Source organism: Triplophysa dalaica, chromosome 6 (genome assembly GCF_015846415.1).
Source record: "Triplophysa dalaica isolate WHDGS20190420 chromosome 6, ASM1584641v1, whole genome shotgun sequence".
Taxonomy (NCBI): Eukaryota; Metazoa; Chordata; class Actinopteri; order Cypriniformes; family Nemacheilidae; genus Triplophysa; species Triplophysa dalaica.
The window spans coordinates 19,399,287-19,416,754 of record NC_079547.1 but is presented as its reverse complement, the minus strand read 5'-3'; the positions used below and the strand labels follow the sequence as shown (position 1 = coordinate 19,416,754).

General features: G+C 37.3%; 3 protein-coding genes across 4 annotated transcripts; 2 read left to right on the top strand and 1 right to left on the bottom strand.

Annotated features, from left to right (window-relative positions):
* Positions 1-3,956: 3,956 nt before the first annotated feature.
* Positions 3,957-11,726, bottom strand: si:ch211-157b11.8 (fibroleukin). Of its 2 annotated transcripts, XM_056750695.1 has the most exons (7): positions 11,678-11,726; positions 6,701-6,835; positions 6,186-6,372; positions 5,457-5,546; positions 5,222-5,334; positions 4,562-4,824; positions 3,957-4,474 (listed from the first exon to the last, which is right to left on the bottom strand). In XM_056750695.1, exons 2-7 carry the CDS (start codon positions 6,758-6,760, stop codon positions 4,144-4,146), a joined length of 1,044 nt encoding a protein of 347 aa, XP_056606673.1. In that variant the 5' UTR covers positions 6,761-6,835; positions 11,678-11,726; the 3' UTR covers positions 3,957-4,143. The 2 variants fall into 2 exon arrangements, with proteins under 2 accessions (XP_056606673.1, XP_056606672.1); XM_056750694.1 differs by lacking the exon at positions 11,678-11,726 and having other exon boundaries at positions 6,701-7,637.
* LOC130424776 (histone H1.10) lies at positions 8,880-10,863 on the top strand. The gene has a single exon (XM_056750696.1). The coding sequence runs from the start codon at positions 9,790-9,792 to the stop codon at positions 10,420-10,422; it is 633 nt and encodes a 210-aa protein (XP_056606674.1). The 5' UTR covers positions 8,880-9,789; the 3' UTR covers positions 10,423-10,863.
* Positions 11,724-16,826, top strand: arpc4 (actin related protein 2/3 complex, subunit 4). The gene is made up of 6 exons (XM_056750697.1): positions 11,724-11,827; positions 12,757-12,875; positions 13,254-13,365; positions 13,615-13,710; positions 15,757-15,927; positions 16,023-16,826. The coding sequence occupies exons 1-6, from the start codon at positions 11,825-11,827 to the stop codon at positions 16,026-16,028; spliced, it is 507 nt and encodes a 168-aa protein (XP_056606675.1). The 5' UTR covers positions 11,724-11,824; the 3' UTR covers positions 16,029-16,826.
* Positions 16,827-17,468: the final 642 nt, after the last annotated feature.

Genomic DNA, 17,468 nt, shown 5'->3' with positions numbered 1-17,468 from the left:
AACATCCACACACATTACTTGTGAGCATAAAGTATATTTATAGATAGGGTACTGAGCTGGATTTAGCCCCAAACTTAGCACATCATGGAATTTTACCTTCCTTTCCATTGAATTGCTTTTTTGTCAAATTTACTTCAACTGAAAGATTTTCTAGACAGTTGCTTTGAAACAATCCATGTTATTTCCTTGTTTCTAACCTTTAAACATGTACTTGTTATATAAGGAAATATGTATTATTATAGATTTTTCCTAACATGAACCTGATTCATGCTGTCAATCATTTTTATGAAACCAAAACTTACCAGAGCTGTTCAGATTCCGGTTGTTCCTCTAAAGTCTAATCTATACATTCTATACATCATATTTTGATATCAATAGTGGAGTTAATGACACCTGAAATCTTAAATCCCTCGGTCAGACCCACAGTCTCTGTGGAAGGTATGAATACTTGTAAATATTTGAGTGTGTATGTGTAAATTTATGTGTGCATCTGTAATTGCAAATGAGTGTGAGTGAATGTGTGTGAATAACCCTCTACCCCTCCCATACCCAGAATGCCTTGCAGGCCTGATTTTCACCACATCAGGATACAGGCCTGCTGGCTTAATTCCGGTGTGAAACGGAGCGCTGGTGCACCGCAATGTGTGTGTCATACACATGCAATCCCTCCTCAGACAGATGGACAGGTGCTGTAACGGACATTCACTTTTTTACGTTCATTACATTCAACCACTCGGTAAGTTTGTGTCACATACACAAAGTGTCCATACGCAAATCTACACATTGATGTACCTCAAGCAAACAATTACTAGACCAATGTTACATTTAGGAGAGATGATGCTTCAAAATGGAAACAGGGCATCAAGTCAGCAGTTATATTAATGATCAGTGGTCCTATTGATGGACACCTCCTTAACTCCACATCCTTTAGGTATTTTGCCCCACAACGTGCACTACATAATAATGTCCATAGAAATAGTAGATCTCTGTATAGTGAGTAAAACTAACATCACTTGATTTGTGAATTTTGTTCAAACCAAAGTGCTACACAGGCCTGTAGTCCCATTTAGAGTTCCAAGCAGTGTGGTAGACAATAAGGATAGTTCACCCCCCCCAAAAACGGCCATCATTTATTCACCCTCACGTTTTTCAAAATCTTTATGTAACTCTTTCTTCTGTGGAACAAAAAAGAAGATATTTCATGAAACTTCTCAGTGGTTTTGTGTCCATACAGTGGAAGTCAATTGAGGCCAGTGTTGTTTGGCTACCAACATTCTTCCAAATATCTTCTTTAGTGTTCTGCTGAAGAAAGAAATTTGTACATATTTTGAACAACATGAAGGTGAGTGAATGATGAAAGGTTTTTTTTATGGTGAACTGTCCCTTTAAACACATCTAAAGTGAAGTTCACAATAATAACAAGGTGATATCTGTATCTCATTTATGTCTGTTTTATTGAAAATATGCTTTTAAAGGTACTGTTAATTTGTTTCATTGAGTACTTTAACTTTATTATGTAATTTCATTCATTGTTTACTTACTTATAAGTGACAGTTTTCAAGACCATAAGCCCTTTTGCCATTCATCCGAACCATTTTACATCACTGTTTGATTTTTGGGATTGCATCACATGCAAAAACAAAATGAATTATAACAAAAGCCAAAGTTAACATGTTGTCTGGTTGTCGGGACATTTATTTGACAATAAAAGATTGTTCATAACCTAACCATCTATTGAATCTATGGAGGTTTGATCAAATAGACCTACAGATGAAAGTTATCTGTCATTTTTAACCCAAAGCTGCCATCTTCTGGCCATTCTTGAGGTATAGAATCAAGACAATTCACATGAATTAGGGCCCTCTTTTTGTCATTGTCACGACAGGTAAAATACATAACGGACATGCTGTTTATAAATATATTGTGTTTTGTGGAAGGTAACTCAATTTAAAATGCAACATAACTTTGTTTGTTATTTTAATTAGACTTGAGCAAGATCTGCTCCTGGAACAGAAACAGTATTAAGATGTTGAAAGTGTTCTTGGGGACAAATGCACATGAGCGTGTAACGTGTGGTAAGAGAGTAAGTGTATGTGTGCATAAGTGTTTTCAGCTTTAAGGGGATGTGCTGGGTAACTGTTGCCCGCTTTGGGTTTCCGGACTGGGCGCCTGCAGACTGCCAGTTCCCCCTCTCCCTCTCTCTATATCTCTCTCTTCATCTCTCCTTTTATCTCCTTATCACACCAGCCAGGCTCTCAGCCAGGATACTGTGGTAACAAGCAAACTGATTTTTGCTTCACCCTATTGATGTTGATGGAGAAGAGAGGAGAGGAGAAGGCCCGTCCGTGTCATTTAAAATGACGATTCATACTTTAATAAAATAGATATATACATAAACAAATACATAAGATTAGAACAAGGCTAAGTTTGAAGCTTCAATCCTTTGAAGAGATAAAATGATTTCCAAACCACAGGATAAATAATACGTTGCCTTTATAGACCTTGGGCAGACTTGATTTCGATAAAAATAATCTTTATACAGGAATACACTTCTGTATTTCTGTATCTATGAGTTTGAATATGTGCTTGTGAAATTTCATATCTGGTTGATACTCAGCAGATCATAGGCAGAGAGTATAAATAGATACTGGCATCCCTTTGTGAATACAGCTAAACAGAGGCAGATTTGACAGAGTCTCACACACACTTTCTGACTTTCAAGCATCAAGATCAGAACCAGACCTTATTAATGTCATATTCCTGTGAGTTTGTTTGTGTGCATTTCAAATAACTATGATGCCATCACACTAAAATTCGAACACCAGACCGCAGTGGCTCACAACAAACTTTTAGATTTTTTTGTTTCCAAACCCAAATCATCCACAGTTTACTCTTATCCCTTTCGTGAAAGATGTAAAGAGGATTTTTGTCTTTGAACGTGTCGGTGGGAAAGATGTCAGCACAATTGAATGTTTGGCAGGATGGCTTTGGTATGGCAGCCGCTCACCTGGAGAGCGCACAGAGAAGGTGGATGAGCATGTGCGTGATCGGCCATTTGATACCAAGTGGTTCAGCTTGTTGTAACATCATTTGTGCACAGGATTTGGGAATATCATATTGATTGGAATTTAATTGTGAGTGATGCAAAGCTTCTGAACTTTGACCTCTCTTCAATGTGATGCGTGCCATCCTTTACACCCAGACAGGGTTGAAAGGTACTAGTATTGTTCTTTTTTTATATATGATCCAGTTTAGTGACCCGTTTTTATGTATATTAAACAGTTAAAACTTTTTGTTATATTTTAAGATTTAATTTAGTCATTTTTGTCTTTATTTGACAGACAGTGATTTTTGGAGAGGACAGGAAGCCTGGGATTTGAACTTGAGTTGCCCGGATGCATCGGCGCCATATCGACCATCGGCTCCGACAGTTAATAGTATTTCAAAACTTAATGCAACACAACCCTTTCACGCATGAATCTATAACAACCCCAGTGCGTAACATGGTTAAAGGTGCTTTTTTTGTTAAAGGTGTAATTTGTTTGGATGATCACACAGAAATGCAATATAATACAACTATGTGTTCAGGGGTGTATAAAGACCTTACATAGTCCTTACAAGCATTATGTTGTTATTACCTTCTAATGAGCTATTTCTATCTACACACACCGCGGGTCCCGTTACATGGAATTCACCATGTTGTTTCTACAGATCGCACTTTGTAAATACATTATCTCCTTCGGCAAAGAAGCGGAAAACATGACGACATGGCATCTATGGCAGCCACGGTTGTGTTTCGAAATGGAGGGGTGGAGTGAGCCGTTTGTTGCAGACCTAGATGCTGCTAAATTTCATACACTGCACCTTTAAAAAATAATTTAATTTAATAGAATTTAATACATGCATGCTTTTGAAAAGGGGGATATACACCAAAACTGTGACATTTAAAATTTATTGTCGAAGAAGATGTTTATAAACATTCTCATATACTGTCTCCTACCACCTAAATTTGTCCAGGTTACAGTACAATTAAAAGTCATTGTCAAATATTTTAGATAAAAAAGAATGCATGTTAATGGCTACAGTAAAAATCATAAAGATTACATCACCAAATGTTGTCAAAAAACATCAGTTTCTACTTTTCTAGCTACTTCTTGGTCTCGTTTTCATTTCAACACTTTTGAATGAGTATCTTTCTCCTGAGCGATAGTCGGTCAGGATATACCAGGTACCCCAGTAGATTCCATCTGTGATGCCACTATAACGCCCCTGATAGTAGCGTCCATTAAGGTTAGCTGCCAAACATGAGTCAAACCACCAACCTGCACCATAGTACCGGGCACAGTTTCCAGCGGCATAGCGGTCGTAATCCCGATCATACGTACTGAAAAATCTGCCGTCGTGATTATACTGTTTACTATAACTGAGAGCATTGCCAGCATCACCGTGGAAATCTCGAGCAGTTAGGCGGAACCTTACAGAGAGATTACAACATGTTGAATGAAAAGTGTTGATCATTAAAATGAAGATTGTTATAGGAGGTGACTTTAAGTGCATGTACCTCTGGTTTTCTCCAGCCACTTTAAAGGTGTTATAGTTTGCATGCCGCTTTTGTTCGTGCCAGTCTTGGAGAGTTATGCGGAGGATGTGATGGCCACTGGAGGTTAGGGCATGGAGAACGGCGTTGCCTAACCAGTGCTCTGTCTGTGGGGAGCCGAATCCATCACGGTACTCCTGCCATGTTCGATTAAAGTCCGTTTTTCCATCAAACCGGCGTTGGAACACTGTCCACCCGCCACCGGCTGAAGTCATGTCACACACAGCCTGAAGAGAGAGAGGCTTTATTTGCACATTGTTAGATCAAAAGGTGGCCTTCACAGTTTTACCAGAAATGTATATAAGCAACTAAGCCACACTTCAACAAGAACATTTGTTTATTTGTTTAAATAAAGAAAGCATATAGAGTAAATTTACAGTTTGGGCAAAATGTATTTGGATACTTTCAGGTCATAAAACACACCTGAGGTCACCTTGCTGAACTTGAGGGGAAATGACCACATACATTCGTTCAATAACATCACAAGACCAGTTCAATAAAAATTGCGAGATGAAAAAGATGAAGTCTTTATTTTTTAGAAAGTGCTGTCAAAACCTGTCCTCTCCTTTTTCTGAGAATGAAGAAGTCGGAACAATTATACTAGTGTGTGTGGCTTTATTGTACCTCTAGCGCTGGCTGCTTTGGATCTGGTTGTATGGTGTAAATTCCATTCTCTTTGATTCCTAATTGGTAGATCTCTTGACAATCTTGAGGGTAAAGCCCTGCTGTGGGAGGAACTGCCATATACACAAAACATATGTGAACATTTTTGCAGTAAATGGACTAGAGCTGCTGGAGTGCATAGGTGTGTTTGTTCTGTGTGTTTCTATTTGTTTATCCGTGTGAATGCGTGTCTCACCTGTTGGTTTGGGGCTGTTTGGTGTAGAACGTGTGATGCCCTTTAACAACAGCAGCAAGTCCTTCTCTCCACCTCTGCCCACCACATTTTCTATGAAAGAAGAGATCAGGAAACCAATCCTCATAGATTCAAACACATATATATTTCCGAAATATTTAGACTATTCATAATTGTCTCTCACATTATGACTTGAACAATTAAGAAAATGGCCATTCAGGACATCAAAAGTAATTTAAAGTAGGATTTTTTGTTACGGCTCATTCTAACACTTCAAAACACAATAGCCACAAATCATATAACATATTTTAAATAAATAAAGGTTTCAATTATTTAAGTGAAGTTCTAGCTAAACTAACTTTTGTTTTTATTGGGATAAAAATGGTAATCATATTTGTTATAAAAAAGGTTAAAAATAAGAATACATAATAGAACAAGATATTTAAAATATTTGCATCTGACAGTGTTTGCTAGTTGAGTATTACCCTGTGATAAGGGTTGTTGTAAGGTTATACAAAGGTTAAAGAAAGGTTATGAGAGGGTCAGTTCTTCAACGAGCCTGGCATTCCTCAGAACACCTTTGTTTGCCAAATGAAAATTTGGTCTTAAGTTAATTGAGAGACTTGTTGAAGTACTGAAATCACACAACAATGTGCTTTTTTAAGCCTATCAGTGTAATATATGGGGGTTTGAGTGGATGGTGGAATGACACATGTTGTGGATTGTAATAACCGAGTCTGGTGGACATCTCTCTGAGTCTTGGACTATGGCAGTGGAGGTCACATTCTGTCAACACTGCTGCCATGAGAGCCAGAAAGGCTACGAGTGAATCAGACGCGTCGGTCCGACTCAAAGCCACCGATTCGTGTTGCAGCATACACCTCTGGAGCTGGATGAGACGTTCAGATGCATCCGACACCTACACCACGGGAGAAATACAAACACATGCAAGAGCATCTAAAATTTCAGGTATCTCACTCAACAGTTCATTTCTGTAGCATGTAAAAGCATGAATAAATGAATCTCCCATATGTTATCACCTATTTCAAGACTGAGAAAGTAGCACTGATGCATTTGTTTTTGATTGATTGAATGATTTTAATAATAATTGTTAATTAACCACATGGCCATGAAATTGTAACCATATAGTTTAGGTGTTTGTACTGATCATTTACAAAAAATATATCAAACTACATAACACATGCACATCTGTTATCTCATATGTGCTTATATGCACAAAGTCTTACCTGTGCACTTCTGCGATTCTCTGAAGTTTTTCTGAGCCGCGAGTCCTGCGAGTGATGCATTTTAGGGGGTGAAGCTGTTGCACTGCAGCTACCCTCACATATGGCGTTGGGGGGTCCGGCCACCAAGATATCCCTCTGTCCATGAACGAACATGCACATCATGTCGGCTCCTAGCAAAAGCAAGGGCAGCACACACATACATGCACGCATGGTGCTCTGTCCACCAGTGGGAAATAACTGTCCTGAGAGATAGTATGCACCTGTTCCTTCGATTTTCCTCTCTTTAGTTTAGTTTCTCCCCTAATACCTATCCTTAATGTTTTTTTTATATCGCCACACTCTTGTTGCTCTGTTTTTTCTGTCTTCTCAGATCTAAAGTTGTACACAGTTGTGTAGTGTCATCTGTAGTAAATTTTTCACTCAGTCCTCCACATTGTAATCTCACTATGTGCTCCTAGGTGTCTCTTCTCCTGTTTTTCTCTTTTATTTGATCTTCTCTCGTCTATCCCTCCCTCTCGCTCTACTGCGTTCCTTTTTTGTTTGTGAGACTCTTTTGGCTCAGATTCCTAGATAACTGTGGCTCTTTGCTGTCTGACATGCACCGGTACACCCGCCCCCTAATAGACACACATACTCAGAACTATACACTCACTTTCTAACCGATCATGGTAATGAGTTCACCATAATAAAAAAAAAATTGAATTACTTACATTACACTAGAATCTATCAATAAATAATATGCTTATATATATCACATAAAATGCTAAGTTAAATACATTCTTCGTTTATCAGATTTTAATTCTTTAACTCTTCAGCATATGTGTTTGGCTTTGAATATGTGTAAAGTTTTGTACCAAGTTTGTTAAAGGTTGTAAAAACTTGAGGCATTCCTCTTTTAACAGTCATATTAAAAGACAGACAGACAGACACACCGACTAATTCATATACACACATAGGCAGAGCAGGACAAAACTCTTGAATAGGTTGACCCATGCTACACTTTGACCTCTAACCTTTCCCTGTCTCCTGGAGGAAGGTGCTAGACCTGTTTTATTGAGGGATGTTTGCTCTTTTTGTGGATGTTACAGGAAATGGTAAGAACGACTATAAATATAACTGTGCAACTGTAAATGTGTTAAAGTGCATATTGCAGTAAACGTGTGATTACCTGTTCAACTCATTTAGGACAGAATGAAGATTGAAAACATACACTTAATGCAACAAGATAAAGTTTAGATTTTTTGTGATTGGGTTCAAAAGTATCTGTTATTATGCAGCATGTGCAGCACAGACATTGATTATTCATTTGTAAACAAAAATCAACCAGGAGCATAATAATAGCCAGTAGATATGGTTGAGCTGCCATCTAGTGTTGAACATGTGCAATTACGTCATCCGTCCCTGTCAAGTGTTTACAAAACAAAATAAACACTTTATTGAATAATTTGTTTTATAACAGTTACACAATAAAAGTAAAAGTGAGTTTGAAGTAAACAGGTTGAGAGAAAAGTCAATGCTTTAAAAAAATCTTGAACACTTTCTACAAAAAAAACCTATAGAACAGAGATGTTTTATTATGAACGTCAAACATACTGTAAAGTGGCCATCTGGAAATTATTTATTCTTGAGAGTATTCCTTATATACAGTAACACCATATCAATAAATACATAGAATAAAAGTAATGAGCTGAACAGAGACTTGCGAACAACTGAACTTTTAGGAAATAACACAATAACTTGCACGAATAATTCACAGTATTGTATTTTTATAAAACTCTCAAGATACCCAAATGTTAATTTCCACCTCGTAACAAAAGATAATTCCTTTTAGATTAGTTTCATTTCTAAAAACATAGGTATACACAGATCCCTTACTTTGTAACATAATCTCCCATGCAAAGGTATTTTGAGGTTCAGAGAGTTAAATTGTTTTATATTTAACAAAACTGCATGGGCAGGTTTTTAATAAACTTTTCTACTCTTTGGCGACCCCTTAAGTAAGTAGTTAATACAACACTACAGGGTGGGGTTCTCACGTTTTTTAAACATGCCCCGAACTAAGCCCCCCAAGTGGTGCACACTGTTATTCAAATTATATTATAAAATATGTCCATACAAATTTTATGGACAGCTGCTCGCTGTCTAATAGTTTTTAGTTTATGTTAACAGCAAGTCGAAAATATTTGAGGGGACATAAACGTTTTCACATCAATTTAACTGAAGTTGACTGAATTCACTGCAGAAAGGTTTCGACAGTCTTCAGTTTTCTATTTTTGCAACTCACAGTAACACCATAAGAAGCTTTGAGATGTTTACTAGCCTATAAGTTGCATCCTCGGTGACCATTATAGAGGCACATAAATATTCAGGTATTACAACCGCTTTGATATAATAAACCAATTTAATCTTGAAAATTTAGTTTATTTAATTTCATAAAACATGTCGATCCGACGTGTGTTTATTTTCCCAGGGAGACGTCATTCTAAATAGTAAGCGATAAGTTTCATTTTACCAGGAAGACAAGAGAGAAATGCAGAGAAAAGAAGTTTGTCAATACACAGCCACGCGAGGGCGTTAAATGTGCTAGTTATGTGCAATTAAACTTTTTATACATCCAAAGCGTGTCATAATGTGGAACAAGCAATACAATTCTAGCTTCTTCTGGATCTTTATTTCCATCGCCCGATCAATACATTGACTGACTTTATATCCAAAAAGAGATTTTTATACGTAAAGTTGATGCCCCTACCCACAATCGCAAGGTATTCTGTGGGTGCGAACTTTTCTTTGCCTTCTCTCGACATCGTTTTGCGTTTATGTCACGTCTTTCACATACTGCTCGAAATAGCATCGTCTACACTCCCTGTGTAAATAATCCACTTTTGTAAAATACGTTTAAATAACAAGAAAAAAGCGACCAAAGTCGTGGAAGAAAACACAACTCCACAAGCGCCTCTGTCGAATGTGTTGTTGTTCTCAACCACGTCCGCGTACCGCCGTTAAATCTCAATCATGAAACTCCGTCGTGATGCTCACTGACAACTCATAGCAGACATTCTCACGTTCTCAATAACCATATTTCGCCTATCATGTCTGCGAAGATGGAAGAATCAGCGCCAGTCCTCACTCCGACAATAACCAAAACGAAGAAGACACCGACGAAAAAGGCAAAACCTGCATTAACTGGCTCACCAACCAACAAGAAGCAAAAGAAGAGCAAGAAAACGCCTGGCAAATACAGCCAGCTCGTCATTAATGCGATCCAAACCCTTGGTGAGAAAAACGGCACGTCTCTTTTCAAGATCTACAATGAAGCGAAGAAAGAAAGCTGGTTTGATAAGCAGAACGGTCGCACGTATCTGCGCTACTCCATCCGCGCTCTCCTGCTCAACGACACGCTCGTGCAGGTGAAAGGACTGGGAGCTAACGGCTCTTTCAAGCTCAATAAGAAGAAATTTGAGACGGAGAAAAAGACAAATAAAAGTGCCGCTAAGCCAACCAAGACAGAGAAGTCTGTCAAACCCGCGCCCAAAAAAGCAGAGGCTAAGAAAGGCGGTGCAAAGAAGAGCACGAAGAAGAGCTCCGGCGGTAAAAAGAGAACAACCAACGCTGCCACAGAGAAGCCGAGTGTGAAGAAGACGTCCACCAAACCGAAGAAAGCAGCTGCCAAAACACCTAAAGTCGCGACGAAGAAAGCAACCAAGGCAAATAAGTCAACATAGAATGAAATATCGGAATCGTTTATGTAAATATAAGAAGTGTGAGATGCGAACAATTTGCCATTTTATATTTTATCTTTAGGAGTTTATACTTAAAACGCATATGTTGAATTTGGTTTTGTTTTCTGTTTGAGGTTTGCGGTAAAACTTCTAGAAATGGCTTTATAGAGACACACCCACTTATGTTTATGCGCTGCAATGTCATGCTTTTTTGAAATGCGATTGCTGTTGATGTAGTACCCTGAAAAGATGAATTTTCAAATTTTGTTTAAAAGGTGAAGAAAATGGCGACACTTTGTAAATTTAAGTTTGTACATTTTTTTCTTTTACTGTAACAACTGCTCTGTTTTTGCAACCTTCTGTGTAACCTTTTTTAAATGGATGTTAATAAGAGATGCCTTTTGTTTGTTCAGACAATAAACTTTTGATATATGAAATTTGTTATTTCTGTTTCGCGCAGTGGGTTTTCTATACAATTATAAGATTTGTATTTTTTATCAAATTTTGTAAAACATTATAGGACTTAATGATTCCATACAGCTAGTGCCATGATTATTTTCTTTATGAACACTGTAAAAAGTACAATAAATAAGACAAACTCAACAAAAAATCAATAAAAAGTCATTTTAGAAAGAAAACTACAGTAATATCATAAATAATGCATTATGTAAGGAATAATGTGGGCCTACAGGCATATGGTTGTTATCGCAGAAATAAGCCCCGACAGTGTAATCCTCGGAGGCTCTTGTTTCGCAGTGAATGGGTTTATTTCGCGATAACAGCCGGCTGCTTATACATACTCTCGATTACACGCTACTTGGAACATGAGAAAAAAACTGGACATGAAATGTAAATTTACCAAATTTTTACCGAATGACCTTCCACGAGGAAAAGCCGTTCACTTTCGGTTTTAAGGTAAGAGACGACATTCTAATGTCATGAACAGGCAATTTGGTTTAATCATTTGTCAGTATGTCATATATGTTATTAAAAGACATATTTTGATTTCTTTTCTGTGTAATATTAAACTGCCTGTCAAAATGACTTGCAGCAGCCGGGCTACCGTGTGTTATACGTTTTGAGCGGTTGTTATCTGGGAATAACGATCCTGAAAATGTCTCGACGGGCCAATCAGAACAAAACATTCCTACGAGCCGTGTAATAAACGCAATCAACAGATATAATCAGCAATAATATCTCACAGATTTTTTTTAAGTAAAAAGATTGTCTGTTGGATTTGAAAAGATTTCATTTTTACCTTCTATAAACAGCAATCAGTGGGAGAAAAGAGGTGCACCCCTATTTAGCGAAATAGTGGTTTGTCCCAACGTGTGGCGTTTACTCGTCGCGGAAGTCGCCCGGTGTTTGTAGTACTTCCGTCTTCTGCCCCAACTGGTACACAGAAATGGTAGGATTTTCTTTGAACACTTCAGAAAATCATATATTAATATAGCAGCAATTGTTTGAATTACGTGAAAGATACCACTGGGGTAACCTAATTTTTAAATTTCTGGTTTTGTTTCTGCACTGACGGGAAGTTGCTCAATTTGCGCCTTCTGCTAAATCACTAGCTAACACCCACACCCATATTCTCCTGCCCGGGGTAGTATGAGATTAATTTGGCATTGTGTATTGGTGTGTAGTAACATCGCTTGCTTTTTTGTTGTTGGATTCGTGTAACGTTAGTAGGAGAAAACCAATTCAAATTGACCTCCCTTCATGTGCACGGATAGCGAGCTATGATTTGATGGTCCCGACACTGTGCATTGACTACACTATTATGTTTTTTTTTTTATCCCGTAGTAGGATGTCGGCATGTAACCTGTTGAAAAAAGTTATCTCCGTATTAACCTGTTTTATTTATTCAATTTATTTAATAAATAAATCTCACATATACAGTATTGCAACATTTGAGATATAACGCATATTTGTCTTAGAAGTCTAATGTTCCCAGACCCAGACTTGCTCTTATTTATTTATTGTCTTCTTCTTTATTGTACTTCTAAAAAAGGTCAGTTAGGTTTGTCTTTCATGCATATATGTGGACTTCCTCCGTGGTTTGTATTTAAATTCAGGAAGTGACTAGATTTAGACTGTCCTCTTTTTTAGACAGTCTATTCTAGAACAGTATATATGTTAAATTGCAACATGAGAAAGGTTGTCACACTTAATGGTGTTTAGTGCATGCCTTTTTTTGGAGCACAGTATCCCAAGAATTCCCCTGCAGGTTCAGACGTGCGTTTAAAATCCACAATATAGAACTTGTGAACAGTTTGCTAAACTGCATGCAGCCTTCGAGGTTTGGCACGTACTGATTTACTTCCTTTATTTTGGCAGACGGCAACTCTGCGTCCGTACCTGAATGCAGTGCGTGCTACACTGCAAGCCGCTCTCTGTCTGGAGAACTTTTCCTCACAGGTGGTTGAACGACACAACAAACCCGAGGTTGAAGTGAGGTAAGTGTGTGCGACTATTAATTGCATGTGTTTTTTGTCTCTGTGTAAAAGTTACCCACATCTTGTTTTATGGTTTAAACTAAGAATCTTGTCTCTCTCTTTGTTCAGTTTTGATGCATGTTTGCAATATAAGCCACACAGTTACATACTATCCATGCATGCTATCATACAACACATTTTACATTGGATTCATGCTTTTATTTTTAGATTAAGTTTCATCGCTTATCATAAGAACCTCATACTATGCGATGGTGTCTGTTCCTTTAGTTAAACTTCTTGTAGGTCATGTGACAGAAATTAAGCATGCCACTACTGTTTCATATCATGTTTTATGTCTTTTACTTACACAAGTATCTTTATGTATGTATGTGTCACCAGGAGCAGTAAAGAGCTGTTGCTTCAGCCGGTTGTGATCAGTAGGAATGATAAAGAGAAGGTTCTAATAGAAGGATCCATCAACTCTGTAAGAGTCAGCATTGCTGTTAAACAGGTAAATGCCATCTGAAGGTGCAATTGTGACCCAATTTTTCTGAGATCTTCAAGATCTAAAAATATCGACCATGCTATTGTTAAAATAAAAGTGGAAGTATTGCAATAGTAATACAGTTAAAGATACTGCATGGTTTCACTTTTTTGACTGCAATCCAGTAAAGGTGCTACCAACTAGAACAAAGCTGAGTATTGTTTCTCTTGTAAATTGTCTATGATCTGATGATGCACATTAATTGGTCCCTTGAAGGCTGATGAGATTGAAAAGATTCTGTGCCACAAGTTCATGCGGTTTATGATGATGAGAGCCGAGAACTTCTTCATTCTGCGGAGGAAAGCCGTTGAGGTGAGAATTTTCACTTGCTTGTTAACATTGCAATTTTATTTGTTTCGATTTACTTTTACATTGCTTGGCTTTTGCTGATAAACAAATCAGGTGTCAAGCCTCTAAGGGGCGCAGACCGGAATTGCGTTTGTTAGTTTACTTCTTCTTCCACCATTGCGTCTATGGCAGCCCATAGAACCGTACATAGGAAGGTTACGAGATTTGGCACATAGAAGACAGCTCACGCCGATTTGAATGGACCCACGTCATTTTCAGTCATGAAAATTTTCCCGGCATTTTGAATTAGTCGAAAAACATAAGTTTTCGAACTCGTCCTAGAGCTTTTCACTGACTTGTACGAAATTTGTTATGGAGTATTTAGAGACTGTACTGCCAAAAAGTTATAAAAAGGAATTTTAGAAACAAAACGCATTACTGTGAAAATGCTCTGAGAAGCCTGTAAAGTTTCAGACCAGCGCCGCCTAGGGGTGAGGAGATATATTTACAGGCCTTTAACGTTGTCTGCGGTTGATGGATTTTTCCGAGTCCAACGATACCAAACATGTCAGGTTTCCCCTTACGGGTTTGCCTGTAGTGTGATTTAGTGCAAAAAACAATTGTGAATAACTTTCAACCGTTACTTGGATCGAGACCAAACCAGCGTAGGAAACACGGAACATTTAGGGGTTTACTAAATTCACGTGCTAAATCTCAACATTTCCGGTAAGTGGCTGAAAAATGCAAAAAAAGTTTTCTGAGTGTACATGCTTATAACTTCTAAACGAAATGAGATATATTAATAAAAATGTACACATTGTTTTATGGGCACGGTCTGAGAACACACAAAAATGTGGTGGGGCTGCGCCATGCATTGGTCTTTTAATTAAACAGACGTTATATAGGTTCTGATTGACTTAAAAATTGATACTACAGAAAGTTTTGCATTGACACTAAAGTTTGTAAGTATTACTATTGGCACATCTTGTTCATCCCATAGAAATTTGGTGACAGAGCCACCTAATGGTCAAAAGTTATAAGCAATTTTCTTGTGGTCTAACTGCCTTTACCTGTGTTTTAAAATGTGGTAATCTGGCATGTCCAAAATATTTCCTTGGTCTGCCATTGTGGGCGTCGCCTATTTGGAATTTTGTCGTAAAATGCAGTATTTTAGAAACGCAATGACAGATCACTATAAAACTTGGTATGGTTCATTAAGGTCATGTTCTGAGAGAACCTGTAAAGTTATAGGACCACACACCCTAGAGATGTAACTAAATGTATTCATCTGCTTGTTAACTACGAGGAAATCAGCATAATGTTATTCAATTCACATTAGTGTATTTGTTGGCTCAAGGCGAGTTCATTGATATCGGAGTTGTCATATTCCACCATACTTCCTGTCTGTCATGTAGGTTTACATAAAAAGCATACTCTTACAAAACCTGCGTGATATGCACTGAATTTTGTATATATTTCTAGGGACACCCCTAAATAAATTTGATTGATCAAAAGGTTCTCAAATAGAGCCTTAACCCACACCAAAGAGTCATGTGGCTGAATCTTCTCGACACTTTTTGTAATGACACGAAACTTGGTATGCATCATCACTGGTATGACTTGTTCTCCTTACACAGGTTTGGTGACCAGCGGTTTAATTTATAAGCTATTATATTAGGCTCTTTATGTTTTTAAATATCTACTGTGTAGAACCTAATCTTCAGAAATGTCTACATATTTCCTTTTGTGCCCTTGTAGGGCCCCTTTATTGCAGACTTCAGCTATATTCTTTAAAATGTATTCATTTTATAAAAAATCTGCTTCTTCTTAGACCATTTTTTAAAAGAATGCGCTATTATGTTAGTTTCACAACTTGACACTCATTTAGACAGAGACATTTTAGAAGCATCTCTCTATTTTCGACATTTTGTTTATTCAAGGATTTCTGTGTTCAGTTCAAACTGTATATATTTTTAAATATGCCTTGACTAATGAAATATAAACCTTTGTCAAAGAGGTAAGATGTAATGTAATATTTTACCAGTAAATTTTCTCCTTTTCTCTCCTCAGGGATATGACATCAGTTTCCTCATTACTAACTTCCACACTGAACAGATGTACAAGCATAAGTTAGTGGACTTTGTCATTCACTTTATGGAGGAGATTGATAAAGAAGTCAGCGAGATGAAGCTGTCAGTCAATGCCAGGGCTCGCATAGTTGCAGAGGAGTTCCTCAAAAATGTCAGTCTCTCTGTAATATGCCAGTTAATTGATTTTATAAAAAAGGAGATTAATAATTTTGTCACACCAACCTGTTCTGTATTCCTTTGGTGCAGTTTTAGGAGATTATCAGCGCACTCTCTGGTGGCTCCAGTACCCGTGTCACCTCCGAATAGTGGATGAAGAGTTTTGGTGCCAGTGAGGGAGGAGTTAAAGTGTGATTGACGACCAACCTGGAACATCACCAAAGGGGAAAGAGTAAAGGGTGTGGCCTCTGTCAGAGGATTGAATTCAGAGTATTGCAGTATTAAAGAGCAGACTGATGGATTTCAAAAATAGACGTGGTACTCCTTTTGCTGTTTCAAACGGTTTTATTTTGTATTTGATTTGTCAGCCCACCCCATCCTGCCCTGTCTTTTATGTCATTTTTTTGTCAATGCCCTTTAACTAATGACCTCATTTATTAAAAGTATTCTGTTCTTCTGAAATTCCTATATTGTTTTTCTGCTTGATAGCTTATCTAAGACCCCTTAATTTTTATTTAGTGGTAGGAAAGTGCTCACAACGTTGCAATATTCTGAATATGCCTCAGCTTTCCCTTTTGCTCATGAATATGTATATGTACATATTAAAAATGCATAGACTCATTTTACCTCTGCCTTTCTAACAAACTTTAAAATCAGGGTGGGTCTATATAGATAAAAGTGAATTGATGCTCATGAGCAAAAAGGAAAAAATGTTCCAATAATTTAAACGCTCTGTTTTGTCAGTGTTTTTTATAAGTATGTATACTCTGTTCAAATAACCATTTTCATGTTGTTTTGATATAAATTGACCCACACACTGGTGCACATGGAACATACCATATCAGTGATGGCAAAATGATGATAATGATTAAATAAATCCCTTTATTGCTTCTATGTTGTTTGTGTGTGCGCATTGTGCAGAAGCCAACTTTATGTTCAAGCATAAACCGTGATAAATGCAGTCAATATCACATGTTTCAGTTGTAAATGTGATCTAGCACAATGAAGATCCATATTTGAAGACATAAAAAAAAATGACATTTTGGTCGGTTAAGTCATTTTATACAATTGGTTTGGGTGATAATTGCACTTTTTTTCAAACCAAACATACTTTCTTGCTGTCACTTTTGGGTCACTTTTTACGCATTGAGTAATACTTTTATTCATTCATTTATCTTCTTTGGTGTTCAGAATAAAAAGATTAAGAAGATTAAATGGCAGTATAATACAAGACAAAAACGGTTTATTTTGGGATGAACTTTACCATTAACTGTTATGAGAAAATCATGAGGGACATGTTTCTCTCCATTCTTGATTTAGCAGGGAAAGATGCTTAATTTTGGGTGTCGTTTACCTACAGATGAGGTCTACAGGTGCCATCTTTCTTCTGTTACAAATATAAAGGCTTTTATAATTTCCTATTCTAACTTACTTAATTTGCTTGGAAAATAAATTACACAGAAAATGAATGAATCTATAAAGAAATAAAGGTCTGTTAGGCAACATTTCAGTCAGCTAAAATATTAGAAACTGGAG

What these genes read in the sequence shown, in the direction of transcription:
- arpc4 (XM_056750697.1), top strand. An exon ending in TCAGCATTGCTGTTAAACAG is followed by an intron (nt 13,366 to 13,614) that starts GTAAATGCCATC and finishes GGTCCCTTGAAG; the next exon opens with GCTGATGAGATTGAAAAGAT. An exon ending in TGCGGAGGAAAGCCGTTGAG is followed by an intron (nt 13,711 to 15,756) that starts GTGAGAATTTTC and finishes TTCTCTCCTCAG; the next exon opens with GGATATGACATCAGTTTCCT.
- LOC130424776 (XM_056750696.1), top strand. Translation starts at nt 9,790, where the DNA reads ATGTCTGCGAAGATGGAAGAATCAGCGCCAGTCCTCACTCCGACAATA.
- si:ch211-157b11.8 (XM_056750694.1), bottom strand. Translation starts at nt 6,910, where the DNA reads ATGCGTGCATGTATGTGTGTGCTGCCCTTGCTTTTGCTAGGAGCCGAC. An exon ending in AGAGATGTCCACCAGACTCG is followed by an intron (nt 5,547 to 6,185) that starts GTTATTACAATC and finishes CTTCTTTCATAG; the next exon opens with AAAATGTGGTGGGCAGAGGT. An exon ending in GTGGCTGGAGAAAACCAGAG is followed by an intron (nt 4,475 to 4,561) that starts GTACATGCACTT and finishes TCTCTCTGTAAG; the next exon opens with GTTCCGCCTAACTGCTCGAG.